General features: G+C 43.2%; 1 protein-coding gene across 1 annotated transcript in view; it reads left to right on the forward strand.

Moving 5' to 3' along the window:
• LOC126234924 (cuticle protein 21-like) overlaps positions 1-11,434 on the forward strand; it is a 72,006-nt gene extending 60,572 nt beyond the window's left edge. Inside the window, exon 5 of the mRNA XM_049943663.1 lies at positions 11,399-11,434. Coding sequence (XP_049799620.1) covers positions 11,399-11,434 — 36 coding nt within the window. The remainder of the gene's footprint in view (positions 1-11,398) is intronic.
• The last annotated feature ends 15,500 nt before the right edge of the window (positions 11,435-26,934 follow it).

Below are 26,934 nucleotides of genomic sequence, written 5' to 3' on the forward strand. Positions count from 1 at the left end.
CTCTTTTGCTAAAGTGTTATGGTGATAGTAGTTGTATGCTTCGAGAATAGATCTTTCCACAGACACATGAATCTCTAATGACCTTTGCTTGTCGTCATTTGCATGTTCTGTTTTGAACCGAGAATGCAACAGCTTCTGCTTGCTCAGCATTTTCTGAATTTCCTTGTTAAACCATGGTGGCTCTTTTTCGTCCTCGATCCACTTACTAGGCACATAATTCTTCAGACCACGATTTGCAGTCTATTTAAAATTTTTGCATAATTCCTCTGAGTGATATAAATTCACTGTCTAAGTGAGTTGCTAACAATTGCTTATCTGCTCTTTCTAGAAGAAACTCTCTCCTAGCACTCTTAAATGATTTAATAACTTTCGTAACCATATGTGCTACAATGACATCATGAACGCTAATCATCGTTTCTATACCGACGTTGTCGATAAGGTCCGGCCTATTTGTAGCTATCTCTGCCGAGGAAGTTCGGTGAAGTCCTCAAAAACTCGAGAAAATCGACTGTGAAATTTTTCAACCAATTTAATATGCTATTATAAGGCAGATACCTTTCGACAAGGACTATGGGTCTGTGGTAGAGTTCTCGCTCGCTTCGTGGAGAACTTTGGTTGGCCTGGCGAAGTCAAATTTTTAAACAAATGTGCGTGTTATGTGAGCATCTACGTAAGTTGTAAACTGTAAAAACATAGAAAAAATCACATGTTTTTGAATTATACAGTCTTCATGAACAGTCTTTTATATAGGATTGGTAATTAAATTTTTTATTTATAATAAAAATTTGTTTTTGTGTGCAATATATAACTTATAAAATAAAAATGAAAATGTTGGTTTGCTCAAAATCTTAAATCTCCGGAAGTTCTTCACCGGTTGCTTTGAAATTTTGACACGACGTAGCACTCGAATGTGAGCGTGTTTTAACAACGTTGCATTCGAATACGCGCGTATATTTACATAAAACACCTTATTTTGAACAAACGAACACGACTTTTTTGCTAACAACTTATCCCATGTATATACAATATGTCATGTTCGTTGCTTCAAGTGTTCAAAATCTTTAGTCTCCGGAAGTTGTTCATCGATTACTTTGAAATTTCGACCCAACGTTGTATACGAATACGTGCTTGTTATTGTATACCTATTTTACCGTGTATAATATACAAATAAAAATGTCGTACGTAAAGCGGAAAAATTGCTAACAAAAATCTCGAAAATTTCTTGACCGATTTACTTCAGATTTTCTACGATAATCTAATGAGCCTTAAGACGAACACAGGCTCCAAATTTTTAATACATATGTAATATATGAAGGCGTAACACTTTTATCTATAGAAGAAACCGCTTATATTAATGATTATAGAGTAGTGCTCCAGTGCTTGGTATCCTAATCAACTCGAGATGGCAGCAGACGTTGAACGAATACAGAGATGCGCTATTAGAGTCGTAGTAATTAGGTACACTTCGTACGAAAGTGTAGCAAAGCTAGTGATGGAACTCAATTGGCAATATTTGGAAGAACTGCATCATTGATCTCATGAAATCCTACTGGGTAAATTCAAGGGCGTACCCAGGATCTGAACTGGGGGGAGGTCATACTAGTCTCAGGAAACAAGGACTCGAGACAACATACAGCACTTCTCATTAAATAAAACAGTAAACTAGTGAAAAACTTTCAATAAACATTTTAAATACAAGAATGCACTTGTTTAAAAATACAACTTTTAATTCAGTAATAATCTTTTAGGATTTGCCGACAGTAACGTGCCGAAGACGAAAAAATTACTCCCGGATCTGCGCGAACGAGTTCGAATGTCTCCCCCGGCCCTCGCTGGGTACGCCCATGGGTAAATTTAAGAACCAGTATTAAAGGTTATGTCACACTGTGTCACGCTCTCCATCCTTTCCGAATCCGAAGTTGGGCTCTGTCTCTTTAATGATCACGTCACTGACCTGACATTAAACCTTAACCTTCTTTCCTTATTTTTTCATTGAAATAAAATTGTGCGTTATCAACCTGACAAAATCAAAGGCACTGTTTATAGTGTACTGTCCAATTCGGATTTTACGAGCTGAACACAAAAAGTCTGAGTAACCGTATGCTATCTTATTCATCAACACTTTATATACTGGTAACGTAAGAAAAATGTAAATGTCGTATGGCAACGTCGACTGGAATATCCTACGCGGTGGATTCAGCTGCCTGTCGGAAAAGTTGTTATTCCTCTGCCCATACTGACCCCTTGAGGCGTAGCGCCGTATAACGATCCTGCCTTGGAGGCGATTGGTTATTGATGAAAAGCGCGGACTGACGCGGGAGAATGTTGTTTTGCTATTGGCTATTGGTAAACTGACCAATGGTAAAGCAGTATTCTTCGCGCGCCTTTCTCTGCTGGTAGAGAAGACTTAGAGTGTTCTAGAGAGGAGTCGGAGTCTAGCCATGAAACAGTTCGGACATGTGTAGTAGTACTTCCGATGGAAATGGGAGATGTGTCTCAGAGCTGGATAGTGACAGATGTGACGCGAGACTGGACGCGCACGTAGTTTATGTATCAGCCGATAGAGGGCAGTATTCGATAGGGGACTGTGATTTAGTTTCGATTGTGCCCACTAGAGTGCATTAAAGTAATAGAATGTTTTTCATAAACTGCTCTAGTATTTTCATAAAGTGTTATTATGTCTTTTTGTGTATGTAAAATGTTATAAATGTGTTTTAGCAGTATGAATGATGCGTGAGTGTGGTTTAAGGTTAATATGAAGATAATTGTTTAACGAGTTATGTAGTGGGATTTAGTGTGGGGACATTTCGAAGAAGTACAGATGTGGACAAAGGGGATTTTTGTAGAATAGATTTGTAAAGTATGTTTATGGTAAATGGAAAGTTAATTCAGGTACAAATAACAATAGTAAATAACTTTATGCATAAACAAAACTTCAGTATATTAGATAATTAAGTCGGTAAAAAGTGCAGTCGTTAAATTTACTATTTTTCGATTGGTTATTGTCCTTCGGTATGGGATATCAATCGAGTTCTGAAAACGGTAATAAGATGCCGCTTCAACTAACATCTTGTTTCTTGAACGGTGCTACATTTTGATTGTAAACTGCCCTTGCTCATCATCCGCAAATCATTCCATTAATTGACTACAGTACCTCGAGGGTTGTCTTTCTATATGTTAAATATCGTGTTCGATGTGAATTCTTAGCTTCAGAGGGTGGTGTCTACGCTGCTGAAATGTTCTTCGATGTACTGAAGCGCCACTAAAATGAAACAGACAGGAAGCGAAAGGCCCAGCCTACACACTAACGCCGCCGGCAGTTGCACTGCACGTAGGAAACTGTTCAAAGTCTGTCGCCATAACAAATCTTCTTTTCTTTCATTTTACAGTAAGATGCTCAGTTATACCGGAAATCATTTTTGAAATATTGTAACTTGGTAACATCCTCGTCAAATACTAACATATTTAAATTATGGAAAAGCATATTTTAGGTTAGAGCCATAAAAATCTCTCGCAAAGGTTGCCCAACTTCAGGTTTGTCAGATAAAAGCAAGAAGGCTTCAGGTCTCTCAAAAAGGTTCCCTAATCTTCGTGTGTATCGGAGAAAAGCAAGAATGCTTCGAATTCAAGAGAGAAACGCTTGGCTACAGAGTAGAACTAAGTTAGTATGGCATGAACTACAGGCCAGATGGAGGAAAAAGCCGTATCTTGAAATTTATCTTATTAAAATATAAAAAAAATTAGAGGAAAAAATAAACGCTATTATTAAGACAGTATTGTATTGTATGGAACTGGGGACCTAGAAACAACGGAGAGGCATCGTTCCGGCCGTAGCCCGCAGTGGTACACAACCAGACAACAGGCTACAGCAGTCCACTCACCCCACCGCCGCCCCACACCGAACCCAGGGTTATTGTGCGGTTCGGCCCGCAGTGGACCCCCTCGGGAACGTCTCACACCAGACGAGTGTAGCCCCAGTGTTTGCATGCTAGAGTAATTATGGAGTACGCGTACATGGAGAAAGTGTTGCGCAGCAATCGCCGACATAGTGTAACTGAGGTGGAATAAGGGGAACCAGCCCGCATTCGCCGAGGCAGATGGAAAACCGCCTGAAAAACCATCCACTGGCTGACCGGCACATCGGACCTCGACACTAATCCGCCGGGCGGAATCGTGCCGGGACCGGCACGCCTTCCCGCTCGGAAAACAGTGCGTTAGATCGCACAGCTAACCGGGCGGGCTACTAAGACAGTATTGATTAATGTAGGAGTCAGACAAGTTCTCTCGAAGCAGCCAGCCCAGTATTCACGTTAAGTGATTGTGAGACACTACTTAAAATCTAAATCTAGTTAGCTATATACGAGTGTGTTTAGGATTAGAAGCCACTTTCTGTTTCCTTAAGCACTGCACTACTGCACTGCATCGGGTGACATGAGGAACGAATACATACAACAGTGACAGTATTAGCTCAAAATGTTCAAATGTGTGTGAAATCCTATGGGACTTAACTGCTAAGGTTATCAGTCCCTAAGCTTACACACTACTTAACCTAAATTATCCTAAGGAGAAACACACACACCCATGCCCGAGGGAGGACTCGAACCTCCGCCGGGACCAGCCGCACAGTCCATGACTGCAGCGCCTGAGACCGCTCGGATAATCCTGCGCGGCAATAGTATCAGTAACAACAAAAGCGACAACAGTAATGATATTTATTCACCCTTGCAATAATTTCGTACAACGATATAGCCAAGTCAGTTTTTAATGTGATGTACAGTCTCTCACACAGAATGGTGGTACCACATAGAAATATATACCTTAATAGAATACAAAAGCAATTAAAATATTATACAGCAGTTTCAACCTAGATACACATGTGACACAATTATGATCGTGTGATTACGATAACTAAAGCTTTAATGAAACCACTGAGAAGTTAATGTAGGTTTGGCATTTCTAATGCCGGACCATCAGTGGAAACTAACGTTGCAAGCGTGTAACTACAAATTCAGCCGGATATGAACTCTAAATGCATCATAAGTAATTCCCTTGTAAGACTTCTAAATCGTCAATTATCGCTAACGTACTTACTTTAACTCACTTTTTAGTTGTATTTGGGAAAGCAGGAGACTGTGTATGATCCATTTCACCATACTCGCATTTTCTATGAATGCTAGGAACAAAGATAACAAGCTACTGTATGCTCATATATTCAATAAGCAAAAAGATGACAGAGAATCTGACGTAAGAAGAACCCATGAAAGAAACTATTCCAACAACCTTTTACAGAACGCATAGTTGCTTTGCAGATGATAATATGCTTTATCTACATGTGTAAAAGTTACAAATCTGTCATTTAATGGTCTTCAGTAAAATGATTTAAAAGATGGGAAAAATCAGGCATAAACAATAGTTTAACAAAAGTTAATACTTCCAGAATAAATGGTATAATACCCTGATGGCGGAACGGTAATAATGAAACTCTTTGGATGAAACCGAACGATGTTTTACATTAACTAGAGGCAATATCCAAAAAAACAAGGCACAGCTATCTTTCTTCAGAAAAACACAGAATAATTTGTCGAAGAGAAAGCTGAGGAGAAGAAGTCTTATCACGTACAGCTTACGGCAGTTGCATTATTCTTACAGATATGTGGTTGTAAGATAAAAAAAATCCCTAAGAGGTGGTAGATTTCTAAAACAAGAAATCATACCAATCAATAAAGGAAAACAGTGGATTTTCCGATGGCTAGCAGGTATACAAATTCTGCCATTTACCGCGACTTTAACTTCCTGTATAGAAGAAAAGTACAAAATTTATCAAGCGTATGCTATTCACATACCAGGATACAAACAGTATGATTGTCTTTCTTGTAACTTTGTTCGTTACAAAGATATGAACAACAGTACGTCTTCTATAATCACAGCATATTTTTTATTCGGTAATCCACTTCCTGTACTCAATGCCTGTTCAAAAACTTATCGCAGCGTGACACTGACTTGAACATGACATTATTAAAAACATAACTTGAAAGTGACTTATCTAAATAAACGATTTGGGAGACAATCTGAGCAGCCGTCTTAGGCTGTTTGCAGCTGAAGCTGTCGTTTGTTGGCTAATAAAGTCATCAGAAGATCAAAACAAACTGCAAAACGATTTAGAAAAGATATCTGAATGGTGCGAAAATCTGCAATTGACCCTAAATAACGAAAATTGTGAAGTCATCCACATAAGTGCTAAAAGGAATCCGCTAAACGTCGGTTACACGATAAATCAGTCAAATATAAAGGCCATAAATTCAACTAAATACCTAGGAATTACAATTACGAACAACTTAAATTGGAAGGAACACATAGCAAACGTTGTGGGGAAGGCTAACAAAAGACTGCGTCTTCTTGTCAGGACACTTAGAATATGCAACAGATCTATTAAGGCGATTGTCTCGTGTACTAAGCAGACTGCCTACACTTCGCTTGTCCGTCCTCCTTTAGAATACTGCTGCGCGGTGTGGGATCCTTACCAGATAGGACTGACGGAGTACATCGAAAAAGTTCAAAGAAGGGCAGCACGTTTTGCGTTATCGCGAAATATGGGAGAGAGTGTTACTGAAATGATACAGGATTTGGGCTGGACATCATAAAAGAAAGGCGTTTTTCGTTGCGTCGGAATCTTCTCACGAAATTCCAGTCACCAAATTTCTCCTCCGAATGAGAAAATATTTTGTTGACACCGACCTACATAGGGCGGCACGATCACCACGATAAAATAAAGGAAATCAGAGCTCGTACGGAAAGATATAGGTGTTCGTTCTTTCCGCGCGCTCTACGATATTGGAAAAGTAGAGAATTGTGAAGGTGGTTCTATGAGCCCTCTGCCAGGCACTTAAATGTGATTTGCATAATATCCATGTAGATGTAGATGTATTAGCACACAGTGTAGGTACCTGAGTAACTTATGTTGTCTACATGCTGTAGTAAACTTTGACTCTCCACAGATGAGTAGCATTTATACCTTCCTTTTGTTAGTGTACATTGTACTCACACAAACCTTTAACTCAACACTGTTGACTGAATGACTGCTGCGCATTTTTCTTGTGTTAACATTTTTTTACTGTCACCTCCAGCGAGATAGCTAGTTGTCCAGATACCAGCACTGCTAGTACAAGAGAGTCGAAGTCAATTTTGTGTTACGTTTTTAAGAACGTGAATGGTACGCTGTGACACATTTTTGATCAGGTCTTCAGGGAAGGAAGTGGTTTACCGAATAAGAAAATTATAGCGTGCTATTTAAAAAAAAGACATGCTGCTCTTCATATCTTCATAATGAACCAACTTACAAGAAAGGTAATAATGCAGGTTGATGTCTCCCTGGTAGCAAACCAACATTTTCTTGATAAAGTGTTTACTTTGGTTGTGGACAAGAAGATAGTTTTTTGGTGATCAGCACAAATGGGGCATCCTATATTTCAGACCTAATATGATAATGCATTTGACTGGAAATTTGAAAGGCAATTTATGGTACCTGTACTGTTACGCAACAGAAGTGAGGGCATTCCACGAGCAGTGGAGAGATAGGCCGCACCCTCTCAAGAGGCATCGGGGCGCGGTGCCGAAGACGCGAGTCATGCCGATTGAAGAGTGAACGGCGACAGCGTTACCAGAAATACCACACTGTTGCAAAGAAGCCACCCAACTGCAGTTGCATCCTTCTGTTGTTACTGTACGGTCAATTCAAACTAGAACGGACGAGGTTTCGTCGCAAAAAGATCAGCCGCTAAAAGAACCGGTTTATTCGCTGCAGCGACTGAGGGAAGTGGAAATCTCCACGTTTATTGCTGGAGGGGACTGCGGACGGCGTTGAAAGGAGGTATAACGGATGCTGTCGCAGCGCAATTAATTTAAATGGACCACTTATTTACGGTGAAATGGTTCAAATGGCTCTGAGCACTATGGGACTCAACTGCTGAGGTCATTAGTCCCCTAGAACTTAGAACTAGTTAAACCTAACTAACCTAAGGACATCACAAACATCCATGCCCGAGGCAGGATTCGAACCTGCGACAGTAGCGGTCTTGCGGTTCCAGACTGCAGCGCCTTTAACCGCACGGCCACTTCGGCCGGCCATTTACGGTGAATGAGGCTTTTTAAATGGAAGTCCAACATACTCGTAGTTTACACTGATATCGTAATTACGTCTAGACATATCTTTAAGAACTGTAACTACCAAATGAAACTTGAGAAAAAAAATGTACTCGTCCAGAGGATTTTTCACTGTAGAAAATCGTTTGGCAACATAAAATGGTACAAGCTGTTCGAAATTAGCAGAAAAATAGGTGTAATCTGTAGGGAAAGAGGAGTGAATTACAGTGTGTAGAAGTATCGAGAGGGAAAAAATAAGAATGGACGACTAAGAACGGAGCGCTCGGATTAAGAAGAGTGTGAGACAGGGATGTGGTCTTTCACGCCAACTGGTCAATCTATACATCGAAGAAGCAACGACGGAAATTAAAGAAAGTTTCAAGAGTAGCAATAAAATTCAGGGTGAAAGAATATCGGCGATCAGATTCTCTTATGAGATTGCTATCCTCCGTGAAAGTGAAGAAGAATTATAGGACCTGTCGAATGGAATCAATAATACAATGAGTACAGTACGTGAGGTGAGAGTGAATCGAAGAAAGACGAAAATAATGAGTAGCAGAAATCAGATTAGCGACAAACTTACAAAACTGGGGACCACGAAGCTACAGAAATCAGCCACCTCGGAAGCAAAATAATACATAATGAGTGAAGCAAAGAGGACATAAAAAGAACACTAGCGCAGACAAAAAGGGAGTTCCTGGCCAAAAGAAGTCTACTAGCATCAAATATTGGCCTTAATTCGAGGAAAGAGAATGTACGTTTGGAGCACAGCATTGTATGGTAGTGAATGACGGACTGTGTATACAGTGGAAAAAAATGGCTCTGAGCACTATGGGACTTAATTGCTGAGGTCATCAGTCCCATATAACTTAGAACTACTTAAACCTAACTAACCTAAGGACAGCACACACATCCATGCCCGAGGCAGGATTCGAACCTGCGACCGTAGCGGTCGCGCGGTTCCAGACTGTAGCGCCTAGAAAACAGTGGAAAAGAAGGGAACCGAAACGTTTGAGATATAGTGCAACAGAAGGATGAGTTGAGATGTGGTGTTACAGACGGATTACTGTGAAAATTCATGGTGAAACCTTCAGCTGTCATTTATTTTTCACAGTTCGCTATAGTTTCTGTCAGCCGGCCGAAGTGGCCGTGCGGTTAAAGGCGCTGCAGTCTGGAACCGCAAGACCGCTACGGTCGCAGGTTCGAATCCTGCCTCGGGCATGGATGTTTGTGATGTCCTTAGGTTAGTTAGGTTTGACTAGTTCTAAGTTCTAGGGGACTAATAACCTCAGCAGTTGAGTCCCATAGTGCTCAGAGCCATTTGAACCATTTTATAGTTTCTGTCAATGACCATTATCAAGCGTAGCTGGCATAAGCGGCAGGAAAGTTATGTCATAATTTGAACAAAAGTAATTTGCTCTTTTAAGCCCACCATACTACGTAAGAAAGTTATCATACTAGTAACTGTGTTCGAAAATTTTCGTCAAGAAACGAGTCCGCATCGACAGCTAGTAACACAGAGCATGCGTATTGCAAATTTAACCTTGAATCCTGTCCCTTGTTAATTATTTACCCAACTCATCATTACCATAAGCAGGATCCTTTTCCTATAAAACCAACAACTGGATGGCAAATTGTTAAGGGTGAGGATCTACTTAAGTATGGAAGTATTGCATGTACCAGAAAGAAGAAGTTAAATTTGTTCCTTTTAATTTAATGAAGCGATTTTGCTTGTTTAGCTAAAGCTATTAATGAATCTGGTACTACAACATTTTCAGTGACTTCTTTTTGAAACAGACGATAATTAATTATTGTATAGTGTTGGACGGGTTTTGCGTGGAAAAGGACAAGTTCAAAACTGTTTCTGGAATGTTCCACACCCGAATAAAACCACAACTGACGGCTGCTGGGGAAGTTCCCTAGGTGTTTACCGACAAATATTTATTTTCATATAAGGTATTGAAACGTCCCCTTCGAAAAACTTATGAATGACTGTGCTGATAAACCTCTTACATTATTTGCTTTTCAAACAGCTGAGCAAAACTGAACGTACTCAGACATTACTCTTTTTACTTATTCTTGTGGTGTCACCGCCAGACACCACACTTGCTAGGTGGTAGCCTTTAAATCGGCCGCGGTCCGCTAGTATACGTCGGACCCGCGTGTCGCCACTGTCAGTGATTGCAGACCGAGCGCCACCACACGGCAGGTCTAGAGAGACTTACTAGCACTCGCCCCAGTTGTACAGCCGACGTTCATAGGAATGGTTCACTGACAATCACGCTCTCATTTGCCGAGACGATAGTTAGCATAGCCTTCAGCTACGTCATTTGCTACGACCTAGCAAGGCGCCGTATTCAATTGATATTTATATTGAAGCATGTACAGTCAAGAGCGATGTACACCAATTATGGATTAAAGTTAAGTATTACATCAACTACGTACTTTATTTGCTACTAAAAATTCCCTTAACTGTTCCAGACCTCACGCCAGTCAGCGTGTAATTAAACGCGTGCATTTCGGCCTCCTCTAGCAACACGGTGTTGGCTCTTCTGCCAACACTACAATTCTGATCAACACTAAAATGACACACAATATTTTTAGCGCAACTCTATCTGACTTTTAATAATCCCTACAAAAGAATGGCCCTGACTAACAATAACCTATACCTTTCATGAATCACTTACCTCTCAAAAAACTTCCGTTACTCAGACTACTGCAATACAGCGAGCGCCAATACTGCCAGCTAAATAAAAGATTCTAACTACTGGTCACTAACTACTGATAGGCATAGTTAGCAAACGAAAGATTTTGATAGCAAACAAACAATGTATGTATCTTAATAGTGTTCAAAAGTCATTATATGACATCCAGTCTTACAAATTTACTGTCTCTGATGGACACACGTCCAGATCATCCGCTCTCAAAACTCCGCCATTTCTCTCCCCACAGCCACCACTGCTGGCGGCTCACCTCAAACTGCGCAACGCTACGCGCTGCTCACATCCAGCTGCCCAACACTACAATAGCGACTATTTCAACAATGTCCACCAGCCACAGACTGCACACAGCACAGCCAGTGATTTTCATACAGAGTGCTAGGTGACGTTACCAACATAAAAACCTAAACAGCCTACTTACAGTATAAAGACACTTTTGATGCTGAACAGGCCATTGAATACCTTGTCATTAATTCTTTACCTACAACTTACAAAAAACACCTACAGTTGTGTTTAACAGATACCTCCTTTAATTATAGTTTTCTATTGTTATATCGGACTTCGCGCCCAAGTAATACATTCTAAGGAAGTGTAAAATGTTTTGAAAATAAATATATTATTTTCAACCACAATTCACGTATTTTACCAATCCTTTCAAGGGGAAAGAACAAGAAAATCATCTACACAGTATGATTACTATCTTTACATGAATTCACGTAATAAACGTCATCTTTATTTATTTTCATTTTATTGAAGAGTCAGCGACCGAATTTCATGACGGATCGTCTTTACTTTGGTAAGGTCACCTTTGCTTTATTGTTAAATGCCATTGCTCTAACTTCGTTATGACATTGGCAGAGTTCTCTAGTGAGGCACTCATGTTGAGTTGTTGCCTGGCATTGGCGCCACGTGGAGCATCGCTACCGTTGGTGGGAGGACTGGGGGCAAGTGTCGGAACACAGCGGTAGATCCAACAGTGATTCGCCTTGCGCCATCGAAATCGTCTCTTCCGAGATTATATGTTAGAGACGCGAAATTTAACCGACAGGTAGAAGATTCTGTGACACGCAAATGATTATCTTTTCAGAGCATTCACACAAGGTTGGCGCCGGTGGCGACACCTACAACGTGCTGACATGAGGAAAGTTTCCAACCGATTTCTCATACACAAACAGCAGTTGACCGGCGTTGCCTGGTGAAACGTTGTTGTGATGCCTCGTGTAAGGAGGAGAAATGCGTACCATCACGTTTCCGACTTTGATAAAGGTCGGATTGTAGCCTATCGCGATTGCGGTTTATCGTATCGCGACATTGCTGCTCGCGTTGGTCGAGATCCAATGACTGTTAGCAGAATATGGAATCGGTGGGATGAGGAGGGTAATACGGAACGCCGTGCTGGATCCCAACGGCCTCGTATCACTAGCGGTCGAGATGACAGGCACCTTATCCACATGGCTGTAACGGATCATGCAGCCACGTCTCGATTCCTGAGTCAACAGATGGGGACGTTTGCAAGACAACAACCATCTGCACGAACAGTTCGACGACGTTTGCAGAAGCATTGACTATCAGCTCGGAGGCCATGGCTGCGGTTACCCTTGACGCTGCATCACAGACAGGAGCGCCTGCGATGGTGTACTCAACGACGAACCTGGGTGCACGAATGGCGAAACGTCATTTTTTCGGATGAATCCAGGTTCTGTTTACAGCATCATGATGGTCGCATCCGTGTTTGGCGACATCGCGGTGAACGCACATTGGGAGCGTGTATTCGTCATCGCCATACTGGCGTATCATCCGGCGTGATGGTATGGGGTGCCATTGGTTACACTTCTAGGTCACCTCTTGTTCGCATTGACGGCACTTTGAACACTGGACGTTACATTTCAGATGTGTTACGACCCGTGGCTCTACCCTTCATTCGATCCCTGCTAAACCCTACAGTTCAGCAGGATAATGCACGACCGCAAGTTGCAGGTCCTGTACGGGCCTTTCTGGATACAGAAAATGTTCGACTGCTGCCCTGGCCAGCACTTTCTCCAGATCTCTCACCAATTGAAAACGTCTGGTCAATGGTGGCCGAGCAACTGGCTCGTCACAATACGCCAGTCACTACTCTTGATGAACTGTGGTATCGTGTTGAAGCTATATGGGCAGCTGTACCTGTGCACGCCATCCAAGCGCTGTTTGACTCAATGCCAAGGCGTATCAAGGCCGTTATTACGGCCAGAGGTGGTTGTTCTGGGTACAGATTTCTCAGGATCTATGCACCCAAATTGTGTGAAAATGTAATCACATGTCAGCTCTAGTATAATATATTTGTCCAGTGAATACCCGTTTATTATCTGCATTTCTTCTTGGTGTAGCAATTTTAATGGCCAGTAGTGTAGTTTTTCACCATCGGAACAAATTTTCGTGCGACGACTACGATTCGTCTCTCGCCGGTTTCATCACGCGATTTCCGATTTACGTAGCAGGTTTGCATGTCTCAATTAACCCACTGGCGTACACCGCGTTTATTTTACGTAACTAATGCCTTCATTTATATCGTTCTGAGATTATTATTGTAGTACAGTACTAGAAACATACTTTAACGTGCAATTCCTCAGTGTCTATCTATTCACGCAATGTCTTTACGTTTACGATAATATGGACTTCCGACATATACCTTTACATTTCGATACACTACTGGCCATTAAAATTGCTACACCAAGAAGAAATGCAGATGATAAACGAGTATTCATTGGACAAATATATTATACTAGAACTGACATGTGATTACATTTTCACGCTATTTAGGTGCATAGATCCTGAGAAATCTGTACCCAGAACAACCACCTCTGGCCGTAATAACAGCCTTGATACGCCTTGGCATTGAGTCAAACAGCGCTTGGATGGCGTGCACAGGTACAGCTGCCCATATAGCTTCAACACGATACCACAGTTCATCAAGAGTAGTGACTGGCGTATTGTGACGAGCCAGTTGCTCGACCGCCATTGACCAGACGTTTTCAATTGGTGAGAGATCTGGAGAATGTGCTGGCCAGGGCAGCAGTCGAACATTTTCTGAATCCAGAAAGGCCCGTATAGGACATGCAACATGCGGTCGCCCATTATCCTGCTGAAATGTAGGGTTTCGCCGGGATCGAATGAAGGATAGAGCCACGGGTCGTCACACATCTGAAATGTAACGTCCACTATTCAAAGTGCCACCAACGCTAACAAGAAGTGACCGAGACGTGTAACCAATGGCACCCCATACCATCACGCCGGGTGATACGCCAGTATGGCGGTGACGAATACACGCTTCCAATGTGCGTTCACCGCGATGTCGCCAAACACGGATGCGACCATCATGATGCCCTTAAACAGAACCTCGATTCATCCGAAAAAAATGACGTTTCGCCATTCGTGCACCCAGGTTCGTCGTTGAGTACACCATCGCAGGCACTCCTGTCTGTGATGCAGAGTCAAGGGTAACCGCAGCCATGGTCTCCGAGCTGATAGTCCATGCTGCTGGAAACGTCGTTGAACTGTTCGTGCAGATGGTTGTTGTCTTGCAAACGTCCCCATCTTTTGACTCAAGAATAAAGACGTGGCTGCACGATCCGTTACAGCCATGCGGGTAAGATGCCTGTCATCTCGACTGTTAGTGATACGAGGCCGTTGGGATCCAACACGACGTTCCATATTACCCTCCTGAACCCACCGATTCCATAATCTGCTAACAGTCATTGGATCTCGACGAACGCGAGCAGCATTGTCGTGATACGATAAACCGCAATCGCAATAGGCTACATTCCGACCTTTATCAAAGTCGGAAACGTGATGGTACGCTTTTCTCCTCCTTACACGAGGCATCACAACAAAGTTTCCACCAGGCAACGCCGATCAACTGCTGTTTGTGTACGAGAAATCGGTTGGAAACTTTCCTCATGTCAGCACGTTGTAGGTGTCGCCACCGGCGCCAACCTTGTGTGAATGCTCTGAAAAGCTAATCATTTGCATATTACAGCATCTTCTTTCTGTCGAGTAAATTTCGCGTCTGTAGCACGTCATCTTCGTGGTGAAGCAATTTTAATGGTCAGTAGTGTATTATGGTGAACACATACTTGGCTGGCTCTGCTAACACACTTATTTTAATTGTCCTATTATAATGCAGTTTTGTTTAGGGATAATTTGGGACTGACTCAGCTCATATATAGTCTGGTCTCTAATGTGGAAACCGTTTTTACACACCAAGTCAGTCAAATAAAATAGCGAACCTTTATTCTTTATTTAACAGGAAGGAATCGCGAGTCACGCTCGATTCTCACCACATTCAACACAGTATAATCCCGAATTATATATAAAATCCAAGTAGTTTGCAACCAAATCCAACAGGCCTCCTTGATAAGCATCATACTTTATTCAGCAGCAAGGTTTCAGATGTATGAATGCAAGCAAGGAAAAATATATATCGTACATCCTACAAGTAAAGTGAAACATAACTAATTCTACGACAAGAGGTGCATTAAGTAAAATGTGTGTGGAGTCAACAGAAAAAGTATGGCTCATCATCGTCTCCTCACATAGAACTGCTTTTCAGTGTCCCTATCTTTACTCAAGATATATTTATTGCATCCCTTTCTGTATTCTCCAAAAGTGTTCATAATTACTTACTACTATATTACCTACATCCTATGTTCGTTACTGACAATATGTAGATATTTGCAGATATAGTTTTATCCATAGTGACATCATTCATAGATAATGCCTGCTTAAAAGTGGTGTCATACAGGACTTGAGCTGGTTCTGTTAGTTCGCATTTCAACGTACTTCATTTCGCAGTACCAAGAAGCAATTGATGTAGAGAATTGAAATTTCGGGAATACATTTGTTTAGGAAATATTGAGAGGTGGCACACCAGTCTCTCACTTTAACGGCACTATCAGTCAGATATTTTAGATCACAATCTTGTTGTTCCCCAGTACTATATTTGGTATGTGTGGTTTAGGTCTTTTACATCAGGAAATAGTGGGCAGAATGTTCATATAACTGTATGTGTAGCCTGTAGAGAACTTGCACCCGAGGGGCCATAGCGTAGGCGACAGAGAACATGGAGAGAGATGAACTGTGGGCCATAAATGCTGAGTCCAGTGATCTGGCTGTGCGAGTGACTCTGGGAAGCAGTGCTCTGGGGATTATAGCACGAGGGCTCCAGTTAACAAAAAATTTTACCTGGGACAGGCGACAGTATATCATGAAGGTGGCCAGTTGGCGGAAAGTGGGTGGAGGAAGCCATTTAATAGAGACTGCTGTAATCTGAGCTTTTGTGCAAATGGTGGGAAGGTCAAATATTTTCTTTTGGCGAGAGGCAGAAACATATATTTCACGGGCACGACTGTCTGAGAAGTTTAACAGCCTTCATTGAGAAATTGGAAATGGTTGGCCTGGAAAGATTAGGTCTCTCCATAAATGAGGAACTGTGGTCCCATCTAGGTAGACGTTTTTTGCCGAAACATGGCCATGCTTACTATGAGAATGTGCCTCCCTAGTCTAAAATATTCTATTTTCAGACAAGAGAGATTCTGAGTCACTCGCTGGCTCCTCTCAGCATATGCAAAGCAGAGGCTTGCTCCCCCAGTGTGGGATCCCTGGTGCTGTGTCGGGATTGGCTACTAGGTCAACAGAACAGTCAAAAGGTGAGATTCAATGAGTAGAGGATAGTTGGACTGGTATGTACAATGTAGAGGCTTTTTATTTTATTTTTTTAAATTTTTTTTTTTTTTTGCTTCCATTACCGAAGCTTTGTAGTGAAAAGTAGTTGTGATTCTTTGCTTTCTTCGTCTTCTGGTCCTCCTCTGGTGAAGATCTTCAAGACTTTCCCTAGTGGATGAGACATGGGGTCCGTAACTTGTGGTGGACTAAGAACCACTGGCAGTTTCCAACTGCACCAAGAGTGGAGCTGCATATCATCTTGGACATATCGTGTTTTGTGAGGGTGAAGCTATTCGTCCTGAGTTGGCCCTCTGACATTTGATAATTCCAGCATGCACTGTAGTGCCTGTGCGTGAAATGGTTTTCGTCGGACCAGCGAACGGGTGCAGGATTTCAGGGCTCTGATAAGGACGCTGGCGACGTTCTAATAATGAGAACGCCAGTCCGCGCAGTTTGTAAATTTTCGTGGACATGTCAGAACATTACAGCAGTCGCAGCTCTCCATTTGTCACCTGCAGCGCGCCGTTTTTGGTTGCCACTTGAATCAAGTTGAAAGAGTAAAGTATTGCTGAACCGGCATACGGTTGTTAAATGATACACTACTGGCCATTAAAACTGCTACACCAAGAAGAAATGCAGATGAAAAACGGGTATTCATTGCAGAAATGAATTATATTAGAACTGCCCTGTGATTACATTTTCACGCAATTTGGTTGCATAGATCCTGAGAAATCAGTACCCAGAACAACCACCTCTGGCCGTAATAACGGCCTTGATACGCCTGGGCATTGAGTCAAACAGAGCTTTAGGATGGCGTGTACAGGTACAGCTGCCCATGCAGCTTCAACACGATACCACAGTTCATCATGAGTAGTGACTTGCGTACTGTGACGAGCCAGTTGTTCGACCACCACTGACCAGACGTTTTCAGTTGGGTAGAGATCTGGAGAATGTGCTGGCCAGGGCAGCAGTCGAACATTTTCTATATCCAGAAAGGCCCGTATAGGGCCTGCAACATGCGGTTGTGCATTACCCTGCTGAATAGTAGCGTTTCGCAGGGATCGAACGAAGGTTAGAGCCACGGGTCGTAACACATCTGAAATGTAACGTCCACTATTCAAAGTGCCACCAACGCTAACAAGAGGTGACCGAGACGTGTAACCAATGGCACCCCATACCATCACGCCGGGTGATACGCCAGCACGGCAACGACGAATTGCCATTCGTGCACCCAGGTTCGTCGTTGGGTGCACCATCGCAGGCGCTTCTGTCTGTGATGCAGCGTCAAGGGTAACCGCAGCCATGGTCTCCGAGCTGATAGTCCATGCTGCTGCAAACGTCGTCGAACAGTTCGTGCAGATGGTTGTTGTCTTGCAAACGTCCCGATTTGTTGACTCAGGGATCGAGACGTGGCTGCACGATCCGTTACAGCCATGCAGATGAGATGCCTGTCATCTCGACTGCTAGTGATACGAGGCCGTTGGGATCCAGCACGGCGTTCCGTATTACCCTCCTGAACCCACCGATTCCATATTCTGCTAACAGTCATTGAATATCGACCAACGCGAGCAGCAATGTCGCGATACGATAAACCGCAATCGCGATAGGCTACAATCCGACCTTTATCAAAGTCGGAAACGTGATGGTACGCATTTCTCCTCCTTACACGAGGCACCACAACAACGTTTCACCAGGCAACGCCGGTCAACTGCTGTTTGTGTATGAGAAATCGGTTGGAAACTCATGTCAGCGCGTTTTATGTGTCGCCACCGGCGCCAAACTTGTGTGAATGCTCTGAAAAGCTAATCATTTGCATATCACAGCATCTTCTTCCTGTCGATTAAATTTCGCGTCTGGAGCACGTCATCTTCGTTGTGCATCAATTTTAATGGCCAGTAGTGTATTCACAGCTCCCTGTTCTCCGGTGAACCATAGGTTTTGGTGTATTTGGTTGTAGTTGATTCTATTTGAATATAATTGGGCCTCACAGTGGATTCATTTAGAAGAAGTCAGATTGCATTGTAAAGGGATTAATGCAGCGGAGAACTTGTATAGCTTCCACCCCAATAAATGCTTTGCCAGTCGAGCACCATCCCTTTCCTGATTCGTGTTTGTCGTTTATTTGTGTAGATTTGTCAGCTCACTATAGTTATAAAAGAATTAATAAAAACTTGGCACTAGTTTTGTAAACTTAAATACGCCACTGTTCTCATTCACAACTTCAACTATTCACCATTTTTATTTTATTGTGGTGATACATGGATACACCAACAATTCAAGTTTCAATCTTATTAAATTAGCTAATTTGGTTATCAATTTGAGTTCTGAAAGTGACTGCAGGCATAGCCAACAAAAGCGCCACGAGTAAATTCAGTATTTTCATACATGAAACTTAAGAGTTTAGCTCACGATTTGAGGGTTGTTGAGAAGATAATACTTTTCTCTATGTAAAGATAGTAACATTTAGCATCAATCGGACGTGTATTTATGATCAAAGCAAGCGACGGCCTGCAATTGGAATCCCTTGGCCAGGATCTCGAATCATGGAATTTCTGTGATATAGTTGGCGCGTTATCTTAAGGAACAGGCGCGTTTTTTCCTTTTTTTCAAAGTGAGACAATGGTGCACTGAGAACATTTAGACTCCGTTTTGGCGCTATTTCTTGTATCTCAGAAATTTTTATTATGTTGTAGTCGATTTTTGTCAGTGTATGTGCTGTTTGTGTCATCTATTTTTATTTCTCAATGTATCTTGTCAGTGACTTCTGGGTTACTTCTTGTCTAATGTTGCGTCTTTGCTAACAGAATTGTGAAAGCTTTTGTGGAGCAGACATTTTAGAGTAGGTTTTGTTTAAAGGGCTTAGGCAAAAATGCGTGCATTATATGGAAGAAGATCAGAGTAGAGTTGTGGCGCGTGATGCATTAGAGTCGCTAACTTGCGGAAGTAGCAGTTGAAAAAAAGGTTTAAATGGCTCTGAGCACTATGGGACTTAACATCTGAGGTCATCAGTCCCCTAGACTAAGAACTACTTAAACATAACTAACCTAAGGACATAAGACACATCCATGCCCTAGGCAGGATTCGAACCTGCGACCGTAGCTCGTGGTCGTGCGGTAGCGTTCTCGCTTCCCACGCCCGGGTTCCCGGGTTCGATTCCCGGCGGGGTTAGGGATTTTCTCTGCCTCGTGATGATTGGGTGTTGTGTGATGTCCTTAGGTTAGTTAGGTTTAAGTAGTTCTAAGTTCTAGGGAACTGATGACCATAGATGTTAAGTCCTATAGTGCTCAGACCCATTTTTTTTTTGAAGCGCCTAGAACCGCTCGACCACAACGGCCGGCAAGTAGCAGTTGATCTGAATACTTACGAGAAGGAAAGCTCGTGTATGTAGTGAGAAAGTCTGCGCACTAATGTCATCCATAATGGAACACGAGCTAGTTATTGATGCAGAACAGCGGAAGAACTTCATTTAAATCATTCTGCAAACGAGGCACAGACGTCAAATGCAGAATACTTCAATGATGAGGGTTCATTTCACTCAGGAAATGAAAGCGAGAAGGATGCCGAGGTGGCAGGTCACGCAGTTTCTCTAAATATGGAAAGAGGTGTAGTCAGGGAAAGTAACAGTCTGATTTCGCGGGCAATGCGCCATAGAGCAGCTGACTGGCGTGCGTCTAGTCCAGGATACGTTACTGGCAGTACGCAGTTAGAATCGATCATTCAATTTATGCTTGAGGCAGAGAAGGACGACAGAAAGAAGACCAAAGACAGGTGATGCTCATGAATGAAATTAGGGAAATTCAGAAGCGACAAGGCAGGACGAAGTAACGAAAGAAATTAAGGAAATTCAAAGGAGGGTTGGGTTGGGATGTTTGGGGGAAGAGACCAAAGAGAGAGGTCATCGGTCTCATCGGATTAGGGAAGGATGGGGAAGGAAGTCAGCCGTGCCCTTTCATAGGAACCATCCCGGCATTTGCCTGAAGCGATTTAGGGAAATCACGGTTAACCTACTGAATCAGGATGGCCGGACGCGGGATTAAACCGTCGTCCTCCTGAATGCGAGTCCAGTGTCTAACCACTGCGCCACCTCGCTCGGTTTAAAGGAGGGCTGAAGGGTTTGCAGAAAACGTAAATCGGGTCAGGAATGAAGTTAAGAGTGTAAAAACAGAGGTTGAAGATATTAGGCAAACGTCAGATGAGACGCGAGAAGTGGTGGTACAGTTCGGATGTGAGGCTAGGACAGCCAGATTAGTAGCACGAGATGCGTCGAAAAATGCCCAAATTGAGCGAGATCAGGCAGCGCTGGCAAAGGTCGAAGTGAGCGCAACCAGGAAGGATATTTCTCTTCTTAAAAATCAGGGGCAGAGAGTAACTGGAAAGACACAGGAAGACATGTTAGGAATCCAACGCGTCTCACTCCTCAGAAAATGAGCTGGCGGGTGAGGTGAGACAAATTCAGCTAGAAGCAACAGTACGTCGCCGTGATTTCGTGGGTCACCAGCAATGTCAAAGACAAAATTTTGGAACCCAACCTGGAGCCACACGTCCCACGGCACAGGCCGATAAACGGCAGGAGCGGCCGCTTAATGGGGAACGGCGCTCGGCCGAGCGCGCGAAGTCAGCGGCGCGTAGTACACAAAGCACGGAGCCGGACCACAAATGTGTGCGACTCAGACGTACGGAAACACTACTACGTGACTCTGGTGACACGAGAGAAGTTGCAGCATCAGAAAATTGTAGCGAAATGCAGGAAGATCTGCAGCGGATAGGCACTTGGTGCAGGGAGTGCAATTGACCCTTAACATAGACAAATGTAATGTATTGCGAATAGATAGAAAGAAGGATCCTTTATTGTGTGATTATATGATAGCGGAACAAACACTGGTAGCAGTTACTTCTGTAAAATATCTGGGAGTATGCGTACGGAACGATTTGAAGTGGAATGATCATATAAAATTAATTGTTGGTAAGGCGGGTACCAGGTTGAGATTCATTGGGAGAGTCCTTAGAAAATGTAGTCCATCAACAAAGGAGGTGGCTTACAAAACACTCGTTCCACCTATACTTGAGTATTGCTCATTAGTGTGGGACCCGTACCAGATCGGGTTGACAGAGTAGATAGAGAAGATCCAAAGAAGAGCGGTGCGTTTCGTCACAGGGTTATTTGGTAAGCGTGATAGCGTTACGGAGATGTTTAGCAAACTCAAGTGGCAGACTCTGCAAGAGAGGCGCTCTGCATCGCGGTGTAGCTTGCTCGCCAGGTTTCGAGAGGGTGCGTTTTTGAATGAGGTATCGAATATATTGCTTCCCCCTTCTTATACCTCCCGAGGAGATCACGAATGTAAAATTAGAGAGATTCGAGCCCGCACGGAGGCTTTCCGGCAGTCGTTCTTCCCGCGAACCATAAGCGACTGGAACAGGAAAGGGAGATAATGACAGTGGCACGTAAAGCGCCCTCCACCACACACTGTTGGGTGCCTTGCGGAGTATAAATGTAGATGTAGATGCAACAACATTCAGGGATCGGTCGGTCATGAAATCTTGGCGGACGTGCGTTTGCATTTAGAGTAAGTCCAGGGGCGTAAAATTATGAATGTTTCGACTTGAAACATTTCCTCTCAGTCAAAATTTCCAGCTTTTCAAAGATAACCACAATTAATTTCATCCAAGTCATGGATTGCTCAGTATGATAGGGTACTACTTGAGTCATGGCCACCAGTATACAAATTGGGTTTTGTCTGTAGATACCTGGAAGGTTCAATAGCAGAGCACATGCGTGGTGCTGCAACAAACTGCCACAGTTACGGCGAATTCAGAGAGGCTTTCCTAAATACTTATTGGTCACAGGACACCCGAAAAAGGATTAAACACGAGATTATGTCAGAGAGGGTTTACGAAGGATTGGGGTGCATTGTGGTATCCCTAACTGCTCATTAGCAAATTAAATGACAAAGAGTCACTCAAAAGCGCTCTACAAGAGATAGACTCTGTCAAGAAAGCAAAAAACGCGAGAGACTAAGTGAGACAAAAATGGTTCAAATGGCTCTGACCACTATGGGCCTTAACGTCTGAGGTCATCAGTCCCCTAGATCTTAGAACTACTTAAACCTAACTAACCTAAGGACATCACACACAGCCAAGCCCGAGGCAGGATTCGAACCTGCGACCGTAGCGGTCGCGCGGTTCCAGACTGAAGTGCCTAGAACCGCTCGGTCACAAGGCCCCCAAATGAGACATAATGAACGAAATTTTCAAGGTACATCTTGAGGAAATAATGACGGGCAAAATACAAATACAAACAGGCCAACAACAAACCAACATCAAAGTCAAAGATTTAATAATGAGCCTCAGTGGAATGATAGGAGCAAATGGGGAATGTATGGCAGTAACTTTCACAAAAACGAAAATAGCGACAGGAGGGAAATTCAAAATTCTAACCACTTCGTGCATCCGGTCTGGAACTCAGGGCAAAGAAGCAATAATGGAGGGATTGGTTGGCGAAGTCGGCAACGCGATCACCAGAACAACATAAACAACGTAGTGGAAATCAGACCAGCTAACCCCTCAAACAGAAACCGCAGCAGAAATCTGCGTAGGATCTGACAGACGGCCACTGCGGCGTCAGCCCAAAACAAAGCCGCAGATAGTATCGGTACGGGCAACATTAACTTATTACAGTATGAGGACACAGGAGGATTTTGTATGAGAAAAAAGAGGTGATCAGCAGACAGGATTTACACCCCATCATTCATGTAACCGTAGGTGACGTCCGTCTGACGGGAATTATCAACATTGGGAGCCACATTACGGCCATATCAGAGAGTGCATACAATAGATTCATCGAAAAGTACCCATGGCCTGCGCTCAAAATCACTAAAACAAGAATACAAGTAGCCGTGACGGGGAAGCACACTGAGCTGCAGTTTTAGATTCGACTGGTGGTTAACTGCCAAGGGCATATGCTAGAGACAAACTTCCTGGTCGTCCCCGCTCTGTCTATCGATACAGTACATTGGAAGTATGAATTAAACAACGCCTTCAGTCACAACTTTTTCGTGTTTTATTAACTAAACGATGCATTTCGGATCCTGTGGGTTCATCGTCAGGTGTAATTTGTCTTAATACATGAAATGCATTTCACCTCATTCAGGAGAAGAAATAAAACATATATTAAGACAAATTACCCCTGACGATGGACCCATCGTGTAGTTAATAAAACACGTTGTTTAATTCATACCTCCAATGTTTTGAATACAGTCACGTTTTAAGCTGCAAAATATGGATAAAATTAAATATCGATGCATTGTTTGGAACGTACCTCTTAAATGAACAGCTAGCCCTTCTGTATATAGGACTAGGTGATGTTATCCTGCACAAAGCGGGAGTTTCACTACCAATGTAGAGGGAGCCGTAGGACCATCACGTCGATTCTGAAGTAGACCGACAGCAGAAAAGGGACACAAATTCATCAAGAAGTGCACAATGCAATAGACTGCATGCTGAACAACCTAGACAATAACCCAACGCGTGAAAGGGGGACAATCGGTTAAGAGAGAACGCAGACGTATTCTTGCCAAAGACAGGTGCAATCAGAAATTTCGAACATGTGTTCCTGGTGGGACCACAACAAATTTTTTGTGTCACCCCACACGATACCACTGGTATACCGGCAGAAATCTACTTGGAAATTAATAAAATGCTGGACGATGATATTATCGAACCAGCGGCCCCAATGTACAATAATCCAAGCACTGTGACTGAGAAACAAGACGGCATGATTCACTTGGTGCTAGATTAGCGCCAGATCAACACGATAATTGAACCGGAAACGGATCGACCAGAAAAGCTAGAAGATCTGCTACAAAATTTCCGTGGTTTGAATTTAAGATCGACCTTCTGCCCAATAACAGTCCCAACTGACTGCCAGCAATACACGGCACTTCTTGCGTGCGGTAAATGCTATCAGTTCAAACGGTTACCATTCGGTTTGAATGTCTCTTCGGTTGCTTTCATCAGCGGACCAGACAGAATCCTTAGTGACTCTATTAAACGAACTATCACGAGCAATGTGGACGATCTACTGATTGCGGAGCCGACGTGGAGGCAACACAACAAGAGCCGGCCGGAGTGACAGAGCGGTTCTAGGCGCTACAGTCTGGATCCGCGCGACCGCTACGGTCGCAGGTTCGAATCCTGCCTCGGGCATGGATGTGTGTGATGTCCTTAGGTTAGTTAGGTTTAAGTAGTTCTAAATTCTATGGGACTGATGACCTCAGAAGTTAAGTCCCATAGTTCTCAGAACCATTTGAACCATTTCTGAACACAACAAGACGTTAGGGGAAATCCTCCGTGCCTTCAGAGAGTGTACTGTAACTGTAAATATCATGTATCGTAACGTCCAAAGTCAAATTCCTTGGCCACATCATTACGGCAGAGGGAATTTCTCTGGATTCCGAAAAATACGAGGGTGGGAACCTTAATAGTGGCAACTATTTATTTACAGCTCGTACAAAATAGATACGTATTCCAAAGTTTTACTGACCTTCAAAGTAGTCACCAGCATTGTGTATAGCCCGTTGCTAGCGATGTGGAAGTCGTAGGATACTCCTAGCAGTGCCAGTTGTGTTGCCAGTTCGAGCGGCGCGGTCTATTGCCCGACGAATTTGTAGCAGTTCTGAAGCGAATGCCGTGAAGTGTTTCCTTCAGTTTAGAAATCGAGTTGCACTTACGAGGGCTTAAGTCAGGGGAGTGCAGTATGTGGTATATCACTTAGCAGCCCAATCAGTCAAACAAATCAGTAACAGCTTGCACTGTACGTGATTGAGCCCGCATCTCGTGGTCGTGCGGTAGCGTTCTCGCTACCCACGCCCGGGTTCCCGGGTTCGATTCCCGGCGGGGTCAGGGATTTTCTCTGCCTCGTGATGGCTGGGTGTTGTGTGCTGTCCTTAGGTTAGTTAGGTTTAAGTAGTTCTAAGTTCTAGGGGACTTATGACCACAGCAGTTGAGTCCCATAGTGCTCAGAGCCATTTGAACCATTTTTGTGCGTGATTGAGCATTGTCCTGTAAAACGATGGTCAGGTCCTGCATAAAGTGTCAACACTTCTGAAGCTGTTTTCTGAGAAAAAAAAAAGAGGTTACTGATTCACCGTGTTGAAAAAAAAAAAAAATGGTTACTGATTTACCGTGTTGGAAGCACTGTTGGTCGTCTGGGACTCCTGGAAATTCAGATTCTTGTTGTATCATCGAGAAACGAGAGTATACACCGACCACAAGGTGTTAGAGTTTTTCTCACAACAAAACTCCACATAAAACACTGACAAGCCTGGTTCTCGCATTACAACAATTTGAGTTTACAGCCACTCACGTACCTGGGGAAGAGAATATTAATGCTGATGCGTTGTCACGATCACCTATAGGATTGGAGAGAAACAGTGTGAATCCACTGCAGGAGGAGCAATTCGGTCTATACTGTATAAAAAATGTAGTATTTGGAAATTGTGTGCCAGTGAGCTTGGAAGACATTGGGAGAGAACAGGAGAAAGACCATGCTCTGTGAGTCTTGATGGGGAGACTGAAGGACCGTGCAGAAACAAAGATTAGGCAGTTATATTTGTTAAGTAAACGGGAGCTTTTCCATCGTGGAGAAGGGGAAGATGTATTGTGGCGCGTCTGCGTCGCTGATGAAGTGAATAAAGTGATATGGCACACACAGTTGAGTTACAGGTACCACACTATGCTATTTTAGAGACGTGGAAATGAGAATAAGGAGAGTACTGGGGCTGTGTAAGGCATGTCAGAAATCGAAAGACACTACAGTCACAATGCAGGTGCCACAGTATTCTTATCATTCCGACGAAATTAAAGCATATGGCCGCTACAGATCTCATGGGACCTCTCCCACGCACGAGTAGGGGGGTACCGCTACATAATAGTGTTGTGCATCTAACGTCTAAATACGTCGCACTGACGCCACTGAAAAAGGCTACTGCACAAATGGTGAGCAAAGCTTTTTTTCAAAGATTTCCTGTAGCAAGTAGGACATGTGGACAGAATAATCTCCAACAATGGACTCCAGTTTAGCTCAAACAAATGAAACGCCGTGTTGAGACGGCACAGGATAAGACCAATCGTCTCCGGAATAGAGAATAATGAAAAGCCGCGGGAATCTCTGCCGCATCTACTGCACGAAATGGCAGCCCATCTTGGATAACTTCTTTCATGATTTCCAGGACTTAATGAATGAGCTGCCACACGAAGCCACAAGAATGACACCAGTGTTCGTGCTAAAAAGTAGGCGGCCCAATGACCTGATTCGCGAGGTAGTTGACTTTCCGCCGCGAACCCTGAAACAACACAGAAATATTGTAGAACCGGCTCT

The sequence above is a fragment of the Schistocerca nitens genome, chromosome 2 (assembly GCF_023898315.1).
Source record: "Schistocerca nitens isolate TAMUIC-IGC-003100 chromosome 2, iqSchNite1.1, whole genome shotgun sequence".
Classification (NCBI taxonomy): Eukaryota; Metazoa; Arthropoda; class Insecta; order Orthoptera; family Acrididae; genus Schistocerca; species Schistocerca nitens.